The sequence below is a fragment of the Microtus oregoni genome, unplaced genomic scaffold, assembly GCF_018167655.1.
Source record: "Microtus oregoni isolate MIOR12 unplaced genomic scaffold, Mior012 000000F_ref0000247, whole genome shotgun sequence".
Taxonomy (NCBI): domain Eukaryota; kingdom Metazoa; phylum Chordata; class Mammalia; order Rodentia; family Cricetidae; genus Microtus; species Microtus oregoni.
This window is the reverse complement of record NW_024543059.1, coordinates 26,998,607-27,016,099: the sequence shown is the minus strand read 5'-3', so window position 1 is coordinate 27,016,099 and position 17,493 is coordinate 26,998,607. Positions and strand designations below refer to the sequence as shown.

At 44.5% G+C, this 17,493-nt stretch overlaps 1 protein-coding gene across 4 annotated transcripts in view; it reads left to right on the top strand.

The window, feature by feature from the left end:
* Lins1 (lines homolog 1) overlaps positions 1-17,493 on the top strand; it is a 30,481-nt gene that overhangs the window by 10,584 nt on the left and 2,404 nt on the right. For 2 of the 4 annotated variants that reach the window (XM_041656160.1, XM_041656151.1), the window contains 7 exons: positions 2,992-3,142; positions 4,234-4,509; positions 10,104-10,618; positions 10,704-10,793; positions 13,476-13,617; positions 14,469-15,056; positions 16,115-16,286. In XM_041656160.1, coding sequence (XP_041512094.1) covers positions 10,208-10,618; positions 10,704-10,793; positions 13,476-13,617; positions 14,469-15,056; positions 16,115-16,286 — 1,403 coding nt within the window. In that variant the 5' untranslated portion in view covers positions 2,992-3,142; positions 4,234-4,509; positions 10,104-10,207. The remainder of the gene's footprint in view (positions 1-2,991; positions 3,143-4,233; positions 4,510-10,103; positions 10,619-10,703; positions 10,794-13,475; positions 13,618-14,468; positions 15,057-16,114; positions 16,287-17,493) is intronic. The other 2 variants (XM_041656168.1, XM_041656178.1) reach the window with 2 other exon arrangements.

Genomic DNA, 17,493 nt, shown 5'->3' with positions numbered 1-17,493 from the left:
CTGGGACCTGGCTGCCTTCGTGACTTGCTGTGGTCTCAGGACCCACTCGCTTGGGGACCTGCCGCATGGTCTCATGTCCTGCTGCCCACTGCCACCACTTGGGAACCTGCAGCATTTTACTTAAACCATTACTCTGGGGAGATCAGTTCCCCACACTAACAACAAGGGATAGCTCTCCTTATTTTAGGACTTCCTGAGAAGATGTCTACAAGAGACTTGAGGTACAGATGTCAAAGAGGGCATTTAATGTAGTAAAAGAATGTCTTAGCACTGCCAGCAGTTAAAAGGTCAGAGACATGGGTTCACAGTCCAGGTTCTACAGTCTGATGTCATGGGGAATCATCGGATGAATGGAATCATTCTCAGGAAAGACAGCCAGAAAGGAAGGAAAGAAAAGCCATAGGGCCTGAGAAGTATTGCCCACAGTGTATGTGGATTCACTCAGGGAAAGCTGTCATGGTCTGCTGCACTGAGCACTGGGCACACAGAGGGAGGAGGAGCAGAAAACAGTCCTTTCTTCCTTACAGACTAGGCTGATGACCCCAAGCCTTCAGATCCCACCAGAGTTGTCCTTAGTTGGGGTCTGTCAGATACCACGGCAGGTGGGCCCTTCTGTTGAAAAGTGTAAGACAACTCTGGTATCTTGCCACTGGAGGACTGGAGAGAAGGGAAGCCTTTGTTCCACAAGGGCCTGGTCCTACCTAGCCAGGAATCTTTTAGCTCTCCTCATTTTTAGTGGAATTGTTCAAGCGTCCTGAGACAGAGAAACTCCCAGAGGACAAAGATGAACATGCCTTGGAGCGTGGAAACCTGGTCCTACTGGGGAGCTGCCCCAGGTAGAGGCTGTCAGTTGTCTCCAAGCACATATGTAGCTTACCTAGGATCATGAAGAACGGAAGCAGGCATTTGATGTACCCCAGAATCCATGGAGACAAATATGATATGGGTCAGATTCCTTTGTGGTAAAAATAATTCACCAATCCATATCAGAGTAGAAACGATAACCTTACAAATCCTTCAAGGGAGCAGTGGACTGGACAAGGACAGAACTGTCTGCCCCAAGATGGTAGAGTGTGGTAAATGAGGGCAGTTCCGATTGGTTGATGTTCACTCTGGGCTGGGCCTGCTTAATTTTGATAAGTCATTCCTATGTGCCACTCAGCCTGCTTGTTACCCCACAGTTTATAATGTCTCAATGGGGACAGAACCAGAATCCTACAGGACAGCCTTTGCTCTGAGTGCTTCAGCGTCTGTGTTGAGTGTCATAGACAGTATCTGAACTATGTAGCTACTTGGGCTGTGGTTAAAATTGGGCCATTGTTTTTCTCTCACCATCTCCCCTTCCCCCCATCCCACCCCACCCCCAAGATCCCTATTTTCTCCCCGGCAATTTTGTCTACTTCCCATAACCAAGAGGATAACTATATGTTTTTCCTTGGGTTCACCTTCTTACTTAGCTTCTTTAGGTTCACCAATTGTAGGGGGGAACTTGGGGAAAAAGGATGATTGGGATAAAGGAAGGTTGGATAGGGGAGCACGGAAGCACAATTCTTAGTTAAGGGAGCCACCTTAGGGTTGGCAAGAGACTTGAACCTAGAGTGGCTCCCAGGAGCCCAAGGCGATGTCCCCAGTTAGTTCCTTGGGCAGCTGAGGATAGGGAACCTGAAATGACCCTATCCTAGAGCAATACTGATGAATATCTTGCATATCACCATTAGAACCTTCATCTGGTGATGGATGGAGATAGAGACAGAGACCCACACTGGAGCACTGGACTGAGCTCCCAAGGTCCCAATGAGGAGCAGAAGGAGGGAGAACATGAGCAAAGAAGTCGGGACCATGAGGGGTGCACCCACCCACTGAGGCAATGGAGCTGATCTATTGGGAGCTCACCAAGGCCAGCTGGACTGTGACTGAAAAAGCATGGGATAAAACCGGACTTTCTGAACATGGCGAACAATGAGGGCTGATGAGAAGCCAAGGACAATGGCACGGGGTTTTGAACCTACGTAATGTGCTGGCTTTGTGGGAGCCTAGCCAGTTTGGATGTTCACCTTCCTAGATATGGACTGAGTGGGGAGGACCTTGGATTTACCACAGGGCAGGGAACCCTGACTGCTCTTTGGACTGGAGAGGGAGGGGGAGAGGAGTAAGGGGAGGGGGAGAAGGGTGGGAGGAGGGGGAGAAGGGTAGGAGGAGGGGGAGGGAAATGGGAGGCTGGGAGGAGGCGGAAACTTGTTTTTTTTTACTTTTCTCAATTAAAAAAAAATTGGGCCATTGTTGACTTAAGCTGAGGTGTAATCCTGAATTGCTTGGCAAATTAGTAAATTTGTGAAAGGAGAGTCAGTGTTTTACTTTTAGTAATATTGGCCATGGAACTAGAAATAGGGGCAGTTTTGATCATTCTGAAGTTAAGTGATGAGAAATCACATTTTCTAACAAAGACTTCAAAGTTCTATCTATAGCCTAAAAATTTTGGAAGGGGTTTATTTTGTTTGCTTGCACTGTTATGATCATGGACCCCCCCCCCCCCAAAAAAAAACCAAATAGGAGACCGAGTCCTGTATGTAAAAGCAATTTATTTTTACACAAGTTTGCAAACTCAGACTCAACATGTGTCTAATGTATTGGAATAATCAGAGAGCGCTGAGCTCAGTTAAGAGTTGGGTTTTTATAGTAATAAAGGTGGGTGTGAGGGATTTCTAAGGTTCAGGACCCCTGATTGACTGACATTTGTCTAGGGGTGTCTTGGTGAAAAGCAATTGGTGTGTGTTGGCAGCTAATCCTATCTACAGTGGTTGGAACATTAGGAATTTCCTTTGGATGGTCTGTTCCTGAGTGGTACCTGGGTGGTCTCAGTTTATGATCTTTATCGGAACCAGGTATTGCCTCAGGGTAAACTACTGAGACTCAGGCCTCTTTTGAGCTTGTCAGGGCTGGGTCCTACATTACCTGGCTAAATATACTTCTTATGCTTTGTGGTCATTGTAGAATCCCAAGCAGTTTGAAGAAAATGCAGTGAGACAGTGTAACCTTTTTCCTGAATTCCTCCTGCTCAACACAGCCCAGGATCTTGATTGACACGGTCTTGCCAGGATCTTGACACAGCACATCAACCTCTGCCAGACTCCTCTCTTTATCTGTATGTATTTATTTGAATGTGTGCTTAGTTCTGGGTGATTTTGTCACATAGAGTTTCATCTTCCCCTGTCCATTTTTCAGCACTGCACTCCTGTTGTCCATTATAGCCCTGCCTACCAAGGAGATGGGGCCCTGAGCCAGCGACAGGCAGACTTCCTTCTGTATTAAGTTGCCGTTTGCTCTTCAGGAACAGAAACAATGTGCAGCCTCTAGGATTGCCTTTTTCCCCTCAGCACAGTCCCTTTGAGAGTCGTCTAAGTCATCTCATGTAGCAATAGGGTTTTTGTTGTTGATGATGAAAAGTATTTATTTCACGGTGTGTTGGCAGCACTTTGTTTAACCACGCACCCCGTGAAGGACATCTTGTACAAGGTTTTGTGTGAATGGTTTATTTTTCTGGCATGAGTGCCAGTTTCCCAGTTGCTGGGTCATCTGGTGACTAGATGTTCAGCTTTTTAAGAAACTGCCAGATTAATTTGCAGAGTAGCTGTTTGACCGAGATCTCATTTCTGCACATCTTTGCCAGCATTTGGTGTCTCTGGGTGTTACTGCAGCTATTCTGAGAGCTGGTGTTCTTTATAGTTATTTTTGTTGTTCTTTTATGTTTTTGTTTGTTTCCTGTTGTGTAGCTGAGTAGAAAGGACACTTAAAAATGACAGCGCTAGCTTATATAGGGCTCAGCTATTTTTGGAGACACTACCTCACCTTGGATGTCGTTTTTCTGTAATTATTGACCTAAATGCAGTTGGGAGATGCATACCAAAGCCAAAGTTTTTAATCCATTTAATGCACGCTTTCAGTGACTCACTTAAGAGGTGAAATGGCTATGGGTGACACCCATGCTGGTCAGGAAAGAGGGATTGGTGTGCTGCTGTCCTCCAGGGGGCTTCTTCAATGCTTCCTGAAACTGCTTGCTCAGGGATAATCCCCTTTTCTGGTCAGCTTGCACCCTTGGTTTTTAAATATGCAGAATAAGCCTCTTTGGCACCTACATGGGATTCCCTGGGATTGTCTTCAACATAAAAATCAGCCATCTGCCTTGCTCTTCTCTTCTGCATCACAGTTGGCTTGTTTTTCTGTTCTGTCCTCCAGAGCCCAGCACAAGTGAGTCAGTGAAGGGATTCCAGGGTGACTGCTGTGGACACAAAAAGGACAGTGCCCTCCATGGTGATCTTCAGGCAGTTCCCTAGCAAGGCAGCAAATCCCAGCTCTACACTCATGATTAGGCAGCCTCCACGGGGGACCCTTCTGTGCCTTGCAACAGCTCTGTGCAGTGTTGTCTTCAGCTACAAAATCAGCCTGCTTCTGTGGCCTCCTTTCTGTGTCTAAACCAATTTGTTCCTCTAGCTTCTGCAAATTCCAAGACAGGTAAGCACCAGCAAATGTCTGATCCCATTTGCGGGGGAGGCGAGGCTGCTAGGGATCTGGTTCTGGTTCTACAGATCTGCTAACACCCAGTGTCAGTGTCTTTGAGTCAGTCTGCAGTTGTCAAAGCCATCTGGGTGCATTTGAAGAACTGACTTTCCAAGAAGAGCCGTGTACAACATTCATGATTGTTGAGAGTTTTAATGTTACTCTTTGTAACTTACCTTCTCTCTCTCTCTCTCTCTCTCTCTCTCTCTCTCTCCCCCCCCCTCCTTCCTTCCTCCCTCCCTCCCTCCCTCCCTCTCTCTCTTTCTTTCTTTTCTCCTCCCTCTACCGGGATTGAATCTCTAATCACACGCGTGTTGACTAAGGACTCTATCACTCAGCTCTGTCCCTCAGCAATCTTTCAGCTTCTACATAGAATATTTTAGAAAGCAAATGTTTTAATTTTGTTGGAGTCTAGCATATCAATTTTTGCTTTATGTACCTTACTTTTGGAAGAGGCCAAGGTCTTTATCCCAAATATTTTTTATTACATCTTTTTCTAAAAGGATAATTTTTTTTTACATCAGAAAAATTTAACAGCTGTCAGTCAACATCATCTAAGGAATAATTTCTTTATGATCATGTCCTATTTAAACATCTCCAAATATTTCTTTTCCATGGTAGTGGCTTCACTTTTAGACTCTGTATAGGTGTTTCAAAGCATCACCACATACAGAGGGCCCCATAGTAGACAGCCAGCTATGACCACATTTTACCAGGCATGGTTTTCAATGGCACATGTCTTTCCAGGCCAGCATGGCATTTCAGTTTGCAGTGAACCAGCCCATGGGCAATCACTTGAGGGACATAGTACAGCCAGTTGATTCCTTAGTCTGCTTTTTCAGATTTTTCTTTAATACTTTTTTTTCTGGGGTGGAGTTTAACAGGCAGCCTACAAACATTTATTGTGGAGCGTGTGTGTATTTGGTTACTGTGAATCAAAAGTGCAGTTGAAGGTTTGTGCCAGCCCCAGTAGAAGCATCCCAGCACTTAACTATTCTCAGTCGGTTGTTTCTTGCCTGTCCCCTGAGTATTTGATGTCTGTGTTTTGTTTTGTTATTTTCAGCTGTAAAACAACCATCTGAATATTTATTTATAAATACTTATTTTTTTATTTGTAAGTAAAATTATAAATAAAAACTATAAACATTTATAATATTTATTATTATGTTGCTGAGGATTGAACCCAGGACCTCACCCACACGTAGTAAATGCCCTACTCCCAAGCTTTACTGCCCGACCAGATATGTATTAGTATTGTAGTATTTGTTTGTGTGTATGCATGCATGCATTGATGTCAGAGAACAGCTGGTGGGAGTCAGTTCTCTCCTTCCACCCTAGGACCCAGGAACTGAATTCTACCTTAAGGTTTGGCAGTAGGCACCAGTAGCAAACACCAGTGGTGCTTTGGATGAGTTGAGTCCACCATTCAATAAGATGCTCAGATACTTGGTCCACAGTTTGGGTAGGTTTAGGAGGCATAGCTTTGTTGAGGAAGTATGTCACTGGGAGCGAGCTCTGAGAGTTTAAAGACTCGTGCTGTTTTGAGTTTGCTCTTTCTGCTTCCTGCTTGGGGTTCAAGATGTGAGCCCTTCTGCTCCCGCTGTCATGTCTGCTGCCTGCTGCCAAGCTTTCTTTCCGTGAAGGGCTGTTACCCTCCTGGAACTATAAACCCACATGAAGGCTTTCGTAAGTCTTCTTTATCGTGGTGTGTTATCACAGCAATAGAAAAAGTAACTAGGAATATTCCTTTACCCTCCAGGCTATCTGTAGCCATATAACTATGTAACTGTCCCTGAGTATGTATTTCTTAATTTAAAATGGACAAACTTTTAGTCTTATTTCTTGGATCCACTTCTGCCAAGGAACCTGTGTCTTACCATGCCAGGAAACAGGCGGTGCCACCCCCTCTACTGTTACTCACTGGCATTGACTTCACCCTGGTGTGAGGTGATGGCAGTGAAGAATGACCAAGTTGGGGTTTTACTCTTGCTTAGGAAATCTGAGGTGACAGAAATATTGTTTTAAGTATTTTTATTGCTATAAATAATTGGAATGAAAATACATTCGTTGCTGAGGATTTTAGTGACAAGAGATGAGCATATGATAATAACTAAAGCCTTAAATATTCTAAGTATTAGTCATATTAAGAAAGGAAACCTGTTTTGAAAAGAGATTTCAACTTTAAAGTAGAATGTAGAAGTCAATTTCTGACATGTAACTGGGAAACTGTGCTAATAGCTGATTTTATTCTGGCCATTCCAATTGGGAGAGTGTTCTCTAATAGGAAACCTCTCGGTAGGGATGGCCATAGAAAGAAGGGATGATATGACACTGTCATCCCAGCTATTTTCTGGCTAGCTGTGTGTTAGCATACCGAAGTTACAGAATTTCTTCACCATTGCTGCTTGTGTGAGTACAGGAAAGCTCAGCATTGTCCCATGGAAGGGAGCTAGGAAGTCTGGATTATTGAGTTGTATGAAATGCACCTTACAGCTTGCAAGTAGTGTTCAGAGGCTGGGAAGGTGCCTAGGAAGTGAAGAACGCTTGCTACTCTTGCAGTAGACCTGAGTTCAGTTCCCATTCCCTATGTTGGTCACTCATAACTACACTCCAGAGGCGCTGATGCCCTCTTCTAGAGGCTGTTGTTTTTGTGGTGCAAATTTCCACATGCAGACACTAACGTGCACATAAATAGAAAATAAATCAATCTTAAAATAGCATTCAGAGAAGACTTAACCAAAAGTTTTGTTTGTACATTTAAAATCCATAGGTTTGTTAATACTTAGCTGCTCTATTTTAGTTCTCTACAACCAAACTGTGTCTGTGAGGTGGCCACGGTCGAGATTCTCTAAGTGCTGAAGGGAAGAAGTAAGTGGTAAAAGGCTGAGCTGGGGGTGGCACATACCTCAAATGCCAGCTCTCCGGAGGAATGGCAGCCGTGTCTCTGTGAGTGTGAGACTAGCCTGAGCTACATAGCAAGTTCCACACCAGCCAGGGTCACACAGTGAGACTGCTGCAGAACAATCAATCAAGCCAACTAAAAAGAAAAGAAAACAAAAGAGCAAAAATATCATGTGCTGCAGAGACATACCTGCAGGCAAATACCCACACATGTCAGATTTCATAAAAGATGAGAAAGTCAGGACCTATGCGTGGGCCACGCTGTGGAAGGGAGGCACAGAATGAGTGGTCACCCTCATAAGCTCTGCTGTGAGGAGGGAAGTTCAGCGAGTTGGGGCAGTTGGACCTGAGTTATGTAGGGAAGGGGAGTCCATGGGTTTTGTTAACTAGTATATTTTACTAAGACAAAGTCAAGGGCTGCAGAGGTGGCTCAACAGGGCCTGGAGAAATGGCTCAGTGGTAATGAGCACCAGCTGCTCACCCAGAAGATCTGGGTTTGAGTCCCAGCATCCACGCGGCAGGTGTCTTAGTTACTTTTCTGTTGCTGTGAAGAGACACTATGACCAGGGCAACTTATAAACAAACATTTAGTTTGGGTGCTCATGATTCCCAAGGGTTAGAGCCGTGGCTGTCATGATGAAGAGTATGGCAGCAGGCATGGCGCTGGAGCTATGGCTGAGACTTTATATTCCATCTGCAAGCCGGGGGTGGGGGGTGGGGGGGAGGCTGTAACTGACAACGGCGTGGACTTTGAAACCTCAGAGATCACCCCTAATAACACACCACTTCCAGTAAGTCCATGCCTCCTAATTCTTCCCAGACAGTTCCACCAACTGCTGACCAAGCATACGAGTAAAGATAAGAGTCTTTAGATTCCATCCTCATTCAAGCCGCCATAGCAGCTGACGTCCATTTGTAACTTCAGTTTCAGGGGATCGGGCATTCTCTTCTGACCTCTCTGAGCACCATTCATGCACATGGTACCTAGATATACATGCGGGCAAAGCACCCATATACATAAAATTAAAGTAAAATTTTACAGAGGACAGTCAGGATCCATGGAAAATGCCTATGTGAGTAAAACTGTTGTGGTTTTAAAAAACTTAGGAATTGATGAGGGAATCAGGCAGCTGTCACAGCCCATTTAATGTAAGAGAACTCTGAATTTATGTGGAGGATGTGAGCATTCAAGTGAGTTTACAGAAAGAAGCACAAAGCTTCTTTTTCCCCAGTAGGAGAGGAGTCTTTGCTTGTCCAAACAAAGGAGTCGGTGTGTGGCTTTAAGCTCTATATTTAGGAGGAGTAAGGTGGTCCATGAGAGTCCCAGAGGCTCTAGCATTTCACTGGAAGAAGGTCGAGTCCTCTGTTTTGCTTATACCAGTGACAGCATGCTTCCTCCGACATTGACTGGCTTATACCAGTGACAGCATGCTTCCTCGGACATTGACTGGCTTATACCAGTGACAGCATGCTTCCTCCGACATTGACTGGCTTATACCAGTGACAGCATGCTTCCTCCGACATTGACTGGCTTATACCAGTGACAGCATGCTTCCTCCGACATTGACTGGCTTATACCAGTGACAGCATGCTTCCTCGGACATTGACTGGCTTATACCAGTGACAGCATGCTTCCTCGGACATTGACTGGCTTATACTAGTGACAGCATGCTTCCTCTGACATTGACTGGCTTATACCAGTGACTGCATGCTTCCTCCGACATTGACTGGCTTATACCAGTGACAGCATGCTTCCTCTGACATTCACTGGCTGCCCCTATTTCTGCTTTAAAAGCCATGTCTGTTCCTAAATGTGTCATATGTCTCACCCCTGGTCTCCATCATGCCAGAGAACTCTAGAACAACCCGAATGTGTACATTTCTGTTCAATTACAAGTACAATCTGCTCCGTTTGGGTTGCTTTTCCTTCCCTTCTTGACTTTCTTGGGATAGCACTTAAAAAAAATGTTTTTACTTAGTTACAGAGGAGATGACTTAGGATCCTAATATCATTGTTATTTAATGCAATATATAATTTTAAGTTGGAATTTAATAGTTAATAGCCATATAGCAATGTAACTTCAGGTTTTAATCTATAAATCAGAGTGAAGTTTAAAAATTTTGATTTATCCCTGTGGTTTTGAACTGGGGCATCTGACAGTGTCTGCAGACATTTCTGGTCATCAGAATCTGGTGGATGATGCTGGGAGCATTTGGCTGGGAGAGGGTAGGGGTTTGGGCAGGGTAGGGTGGGGATGGGGTGGGGGTTGTTTAACAGATTAAAGAGTGGTGCTGCTCCCCATACAGAGGAGTCTGGCTCCACTTTCAGTGTTGCCAAGAGTGAGAAATGAGGCAGCCACCTAGAACTCTTAGAAGAAAGCTGGTGATGCCGGCTCATAATCCTAGAGACTCGCTTGTCTGAGGCAGGAGGATCACAAGTTCAAGGTCTCCCTAGGCTACAGAGTGAGATCAAGGTAGGCAGCTTACAGACCCTATCTCAAAACAAGTGATAGACAGGGATAGGGATGAAGCTCAGAGGTTGAGCTCAGCAACTAGCATTATCTCTAACTTGAGACTAAGTGAACACAGTTTTCTTTCACTTGTAATACAGCTTAATACTTACAATCATGTTACTTTTTCTATTTCAGGCTTCAGTGAGGGGACATCTTAGAGAGTCATTGTATTTCTAAGTCTTCAATATTTACCCCTCGGGACTTTTGACCCTCTTACCATATACATTTTGGAAATCAAAATGGAAGATGTTGAAGAAATTTTGGACCAGTTATATAAGAAAGTACTTCTTGGAGCCACCCTTGAGGATGACATCCATGGTTACATCTTTTATCTCAACCCAAACCTCTCAGAGCAAGCTGGCTATACAGCCCCCTCTTTAGCACAGTCAGCTGTTAATGATGCTCTTCATGGTGTGCCAGGCCAGCATAGACCATCTTCCAGTGAATCCACCACCTTTCCTGAAGCACGGGAGTGTGCGAAGAGAGACTTCCAGATGAGCAGGGCCCAGGAGGTGGCACTCCTTCAGTTAACAGTGATTGACCTGCTCCTGAGCCGAGTGCTGTCTACTGAAACTGAGGCCCACGCAAAGAAGGGGTACAGAGAGCTGACTAAAGCCCTTTTGCAGTCAGCTGGAGTCGATTCCAAATTGGTAAGCCACGTTTTCAGTGATTTGGATACGGTGTCTAGGCTTTTAGGCGTCAGCAGTGTGATGAACTGTGCCTGTTTTGCTGCAGGTCTGGATGCTCCAGAACTCAGATAAGTTGTTGTCTCACATGGCTGCCAAGTGCCTCTCATCGCTCCTCTATTTCCAGCTGAGAGAGAAGGTCGGTAAATCAGAGCATAGTTATTTCTCTTTCAGTTTTCAAGTTGCTCGTTAGCATTGACTTTACTCCTTCAAATAGTTGAATTAGTAAGCTATTTGCACCTACCATAATGTGAAAATTCAAAAATTGCCGCACCAGAGTGGCCTGGATAGCCAAGATTGGTGGCGGGTTGTGTGTGTGTGTGTGTCTGCGTGTCTGCGTGTGCGTGCGTGCATGCATGTGCGTTGGGATTGAGACATGGAGACTTCTTCAGGTGGAAGAACAGCAACCTTTATTTTTCCCTAACTTAAAGCCTTTTATACCTCTACTGCTTCTGTGGAAAACCTCCGGCCAGAAAGAACACAAACATTCTTGCCAATTATAGACCACAAGGAAGTTCCGCTGTCAGTCTGGGGAGTGAGGGCAGGTGGATCACAACTCCCCCCATTTTATTTTATTGTTACTTTGGGTGGAATATCTTGTCTGTTGTGGGGAATAGCCCTCTAATATTCCCTATCATAGGTGGCATCCTGCCCCCAAAGTATTGCCTGTCTGTGGCTACCCAGACACATAGCCCTAAACCAAGTATCTCCAGGACTGACACTGCCAACGAGCCAGACCAGCGCTGCAACCATCTAGCATGCACTAACTGGGTGGTAAAATTAACAAAAGTAGTATTCCAAACCCCTCTCATATGACAGTTGAGTTCCATAACAGTAGCAGAAGCATGCAATACAGTGCCATGAGTAACGTACATAACATGATAAGAGCTAGCCATTGAAAAGTCCAAAGATCAGTCTTGCTTCTAAACCAGAGCCACTTGTTGGTTTAAGGTCAATATCCAAAGCATTGCTGACTCTTTCAGCTACTTAGTTGACAGTCTCAGCTGTCTGCACAGTCTGGGAAAGAGCAACTCTGACAGCAGTATCTGCCATGGCAGAGATAGCAATAATGGCAATCACAGCTGCAGTGATTCCAAGGTCTCTCTTCTGCCGATCTTTTATGGTCCAGCACATTTTGCCATATTTGCTGATACTCCTGACACCGCCATGGTATCCCCCAGGCTGGGCACCAACTGGGCCAGGGCAACATGCCTAGCAAAGCTCTGCTCCAGCTGCCTTCTGGCCCCAGATGCACTCTTTCTGGGTCCAAACTGCTGTACGAAGAGGAGCAGAACTCAGGGAAGCAGGCTAGCTGCTCCTGCTCCAGAACCATTGAAGGGGCCCGACCTTAACAATCTTTTAGGGAATTTGGGCATAGTCAACCTGTTTGACTATTTCCTGCTGAGTGGGGGGTGCTGCATTCTTGGGGGTATTTTACATCAACATTTCAGGAGGTCTTGGTGAATCAAACTGCATAAATTTGCAAGAATCTATAGGTTCTCATCCTCTGTGGAGACAAAAGCAAAACCTGTTTTCCAAAGCATCAAATCATTAGGCCCATATTTTAAAGTCTTAGCAGTTCCCAGAATCAAATGTCTTTCTCCAGTCCAGGACACAAAAGACAACACAATCAACACAATAACATACATCTGTACCCATTCTATCTTTTGAGGGCCTCAATTCACCGTCCTGCCTCTTTATTACTTCCCTACTGGCCAGTCACTGGAGGGCATCCCTCAGAGTATCTCTGGGGATGAAGAAACAAATACTCTGACTTGGCTTATTAACATTTAAGCCCCCTCCCGTAATAAATCAGGGGCTAACTTGAGCTGTTGTTTGCACAAAATCTTCGGCTGTCTTGTTACTTCAGTGCCTTGTTGCTTTAAGAGTTTCAGTTACTTTTTGAGGCCTACAGTTCACCCTCACACCTCTTTATACTTGCTAGTCTTTTGGAGGGTGTCTCTCAGAGTAAGTATCTCTGGGGATGAAAAAAATTACCTTCCCAATGCACTCCTCGGTTTAGCCAGCAGACGGAGCAATCTCGTTCTCAAATCCCACTTTCCAGATCTCGATGGGACCTCCACTTTTCCGCGTCAGCACAGCCTGGATAGCCAAGACTGGCAGGGGTGCCAGGATTGAGACATGGAGGCTTCCTTTCAGGTGGAAGAACAGCAACCTTAATTTTTCTCTGACCTAAAGCCTTTTATACCTCTACTGCTTCTGTGGAAAACCTCCAGCCAGAAAGAACAGAAACATTCTTGTCAATTACAGACCACAAGGAAGTTCCTCTGTCAGTCAGGGGGAGTGAGGGCAACTGGATCACAGCAAAAAATAAGAATAAAATAAGATCCTGTCTCAATAAGGAGAAAAGTGATTGAGCAGGACACCTGGCTTCGGCCTCTGGCTGCCTGGTGTACTTCCACATGTGGTTACACAGGGGCTTGTGAGTGGACACAGATCCAGGACCTATTAACTTCACACTCTCACTGCTTGTTTTTAAAGTAGTCCTTTGAATGTGAATATTGTTTATGGTAGAACATTTGGAAAGTAGGATAGTGTTAAAGAAAGGCGTGCACATTGCTACACCATTATAAACAATGTGGATCTTTTCATGGTCTTTTTGATCCTTGGCTTACATGGTGTGTTACTTTCCTGCCTGAAAGAATATTAGAATATTTTTTCCTTGTTTTGTCAAGTATTTTCATGCTTTTTTTCACATAAACAAGTAAACAACATTTTGTGGTATTGTGTTGTGTAATAAGTAATTTTTAATTTTATAAGCAAAACAATTATAACAACCCTTTTGTTTTCTCATTTATAGATGATGTTAAGTGATCCCTGGGTCACTTTTTGCCAGAAGCATCTCTCTGAATGCTCTGAGAGTGGAGAAGCAGTGCACTGCCTTTGGATTCTCACAGTTGTAATAAAAGAAGCCTTTAAAGATGCACAGTCCCAGCAAGCAGGTAGAGATGGCACTGTCCTAAGGCTCATCCCCTCTCTCGGCAGCAGTGTGTTTAAAGTGAAGAATAAAATGTATGCTATTCCCCTTCTCTCTGGAAGTATGGAAGAATGTGAGAATTGCTCCCCGGAATTTTTTAATTGGACATAACCTTGGTGTGTGTGGTGTACGTATTTAGTGTGGTGTGTGTCTGTGCGTGTGTGTGTGTGCATGTGTGTGCGTGTGTGCCCGCGCGTGTGTGTACGTGCGCGTGTGTGTGCGAGCGTGTGTGCGCGCGCATATGTGTGCGTGTGTGTGCATGCGTGCGTGCGTGTGTGTGTGTGTGTGCGGGAGGCCAGAAGGCAATGTCAGGAGTCTTCCTCAACTGCTTTCCACCTTGTTTGCTGAGATAATATCCCTCACTGACTCTAGAGCTCATCAACTGGGCAAGACTGCCTGGCCAATGAGCTCCATCTCCACCTCCCCAGATGTGGTTACAGATGTGTGCCACCTTGTCTGGCTTCTGCATGGGTGCCAGGGATCCTAATCCAGGACCTCGTGCTTATGCAGCAAGCACTTTACCAAATAAACTATCTCCCCAGCACTGAAGATTATCTTTTTAGAAAGAAATTAAAACTTAGTCATTAAATATTTCTTATATAGTCTGATACTATCCATATTTATAAAGCAAACATTAACTTTTTGTGATTAGCTGTTAATCTGTGTACCTTCATGTGGTCTTATTAGAAGTAATTGTTCTTAAACCTATTTTTTTATCTTACAAAGTGATGTACATGCCAATTGAATTGTAAAATTGTGTTTAGAGAAAACTTTTGTGTTTCCTGTTTCTTCTAACTACTATTTTTCTAATTTCAGAAATCCTAGAACAGCTCTTGGCTCCTTTTGACATTACTTTTGAAGTGTTCTACAATTCCTTATTTTCTCAGCATTTTGGAAACTTCCAGAATCTCGCTAACGTGGTCAACATCCTGGTGTGCTTCCTGGAGCTGCTGGAACTTCTCACAGCCTCCAGAATCCACCTGAAACTGCACTTTCGAAGCCAAAAGATACTATTTTTGAAACCCCGTGCTCTAGATATTCTTGCCTGGCCTATTCCAGCTTTTGTTAAAAGGAAATTGGTTATCGTCATCAAAAAGTGCCTCCTTGGTAAAATGGGAGAGGACCTCTGCCGTGGATCAGTGCCTGCCCTGGTGTCACCAGACTATCTTCAGGACAGTGACGTGCTGGCCTTAGCCGAGGAACTTCTGTACAGGGTACATCTGGGGTTGTGGAAGGAGTTGTCTGTTCCTGGAAAGCCTTCCTGCTTTGGAGGAGACGAAGTTCAACCTGGATGCCGACCCAGGCCTGGCCCTGATCACGTCACCCTGAGAGCAGCAAGCTTAATTACTTTGAAATCCTTGGAAATCAAGTTCCAGAATTGTACCTCAGCAACTGAAATGGAAGGTAATTCTCCAGACTCATTTTTAGTCAGAGCACTATGCAATTAATTGTTCACTTAAAAAAAGTGACTCGTGATTATTGAGTTTAAGGCGAGTGCCATTTCCTTAATCTATTTATATTTTCCTGATTAAATTTACTAAATACTTTTTCAAAAGGAACAGGGTTGTGGGGGACTGGAATTTTAAGAAGCTTCTTAGCTTTTTTGTATAATTAATATGCATAGAATAATGAATACAAAAATAGTTGCTTTTGAGTCACTACCAAGCAAGTATAAGTCAGTTGACATTTAATAATATTATTCATAAAAGCTCTATGACTATGTTCGTTAGTGATAATGAGAAGTTGTGTTGAAGCTAGTACGGAAAGTTCTGTTGGTAAAGGACTTGTTGCACATAACTTGAGGGTGACAAGCTCAGCATGACTGGAGGAGCGGCTTTCAGTGTGGGTGTTGTAGAGGATGTGTCTTCCATCTCTAGAGGAGAGCAGACAGTGGCTGTCTCCAGCTAGCCGCCTTGACCTCTGGGGCTCTCCTAGACATCATTTTCAAGGATGTTCTCATTAGCGCAATTACAGTTTATGACACTAGGTGGCATCTGTTACATAATTCAGAGGTTTGCATTGCAGTTAAACCCCCAGGTCCTGTCTGGGTTTTTGCCATACTTTAGTTCTTTATCAAGCAAAAGGAAGATTTTTCTGTTGTGTTTGAAGCCATTTCTTTTTATGGTTTAGCGGTCTGTAGTTGGCAGAAAGCTGGGCTTGCCAATGAAGAGATTATTGTTGTCCACTCAGTTAACATGCTTTCGTATTGAAATCACATATTTATTTCGTAGACAAACTGTGACTAGTTTTTGGCAGATGGACACCCTGACTATATGTCTTGAACAAGTGTTCCTCCATGAGTCACCTTGCTATTCTCAGTTCTTCATTTGTGAAAAAGCTAATCCCGACTCTAGGACCCAAAGGTGTGGATTACGATAGTGCACTGACAGATTTGCATACAGACGAGATGTTATTTGTGTTTGTAAACATTACCTGCCCTTTGAAATCGCTGTTGTTTGAAGTTGACTTGCAGAAGTTCATGTCCGAGTTACTGACCTTCTTAAAGCCTCACCTTCAGCCCCCTCTACAATTCCTCAACCCGTGTGAATGGCTGTCCAGGATCTTCATAGAGCAGGACGATGACATGCTGGAGGCTGCCAAAGCATCCCTGAGCATCTACCTCCAGTTGACCAGGTTTGTGTATTTCAAGTACTTTTGACTGCCTACAAGCCAGAGAATCAGGAGACATGCACGTCAGAAAATGTGTTTCTGCCTGGTGCATTATTTTTGTTTTCTACTTGGATAGAACTATTTATGGTTTCCTCCCGTTTAACTCCACCTTACATGAAAATGGATGCTATGTGTATTATCCTTAGAAGCAAGCAGCACAGGGATAGTAAAGCAAGATCAGAACCCCTGGGTTCTGGTGTTGCCTATGGGGGTCAAGGTAAGCCAGTGCCCTCTCTGAACCACAGCTCCTGGTTAAGAACCATGTTCTTAAAGCCTCCAAGACTTGCTTGTTTGAATTAAGCTTCTAGCTGGTGACCCTTGCCTTGGTCAAGAGAATACAAATGGAAGCAGCCAGCGGAGCCTCTCCAGACGTGCACTCCCAGCTCCACTCCAGGCTGCTCCCTCTGGAGGCGCATTGCTGCGATGCTCCACTCCTCCAGGCTGCTCCCTCTGGAGGTGCATTGCTATGCTGCTGCTGCCCCAGGTCTGTTTCTGCTTTACACCTGCAGCAGTGTCTGGAATGGCTTCTGAAGCTGACAGCCAATGACCCCTTCCATGCTGTCTGCTTGGCTTCATTTCCCTCTCCCCTGGCCTGGGAGAAGGGCTGTCTCACTGATGACTGGCGACACAGCCTTCCTTGTGCTTGCTACATTAGGACCCAGCTGGCAATGGCTTAGTGTTTGGGGCCAGTTTTCAAAAGGTTCTACTCGAGAAACAGAATTCCTACATGTGATTTCAGTTAGGCTCAAAGATAGTGAGATTTTCCTACAAATTTAGACTATATATTCAAGAGTATGTGTTGATTTCACTCAGCACTGCCTTCTTATATCTGTTCTACATGAGCCTCACTCCCTTCAGGTCACTGTGTCCAGAGAGGTAGATTTTTATGCCATGAGTTCAAAATAAAAAATAAAATAATAAAAAAAAGCCATCCTGTTACGGTTTTCTTGTTTGTAAATGACAGAAACCAATTCAAACTGGTTTAAGCAAAAATAGAATGTTTTGAGGCCTGGTTGAAAGTTTTTTGTTTTGTTTTGTAAGACAGGGTTTCTTTGTGTGTCCCTGGCTGTCCTGGAATTTACTCTGTAGTCCAGGCTGGCCACGAACTCAGAAATCCACCTGCCTCTGCCTCTTGAGTGCTGGGATTAAAGGTGTGACCCACCACCCAGCC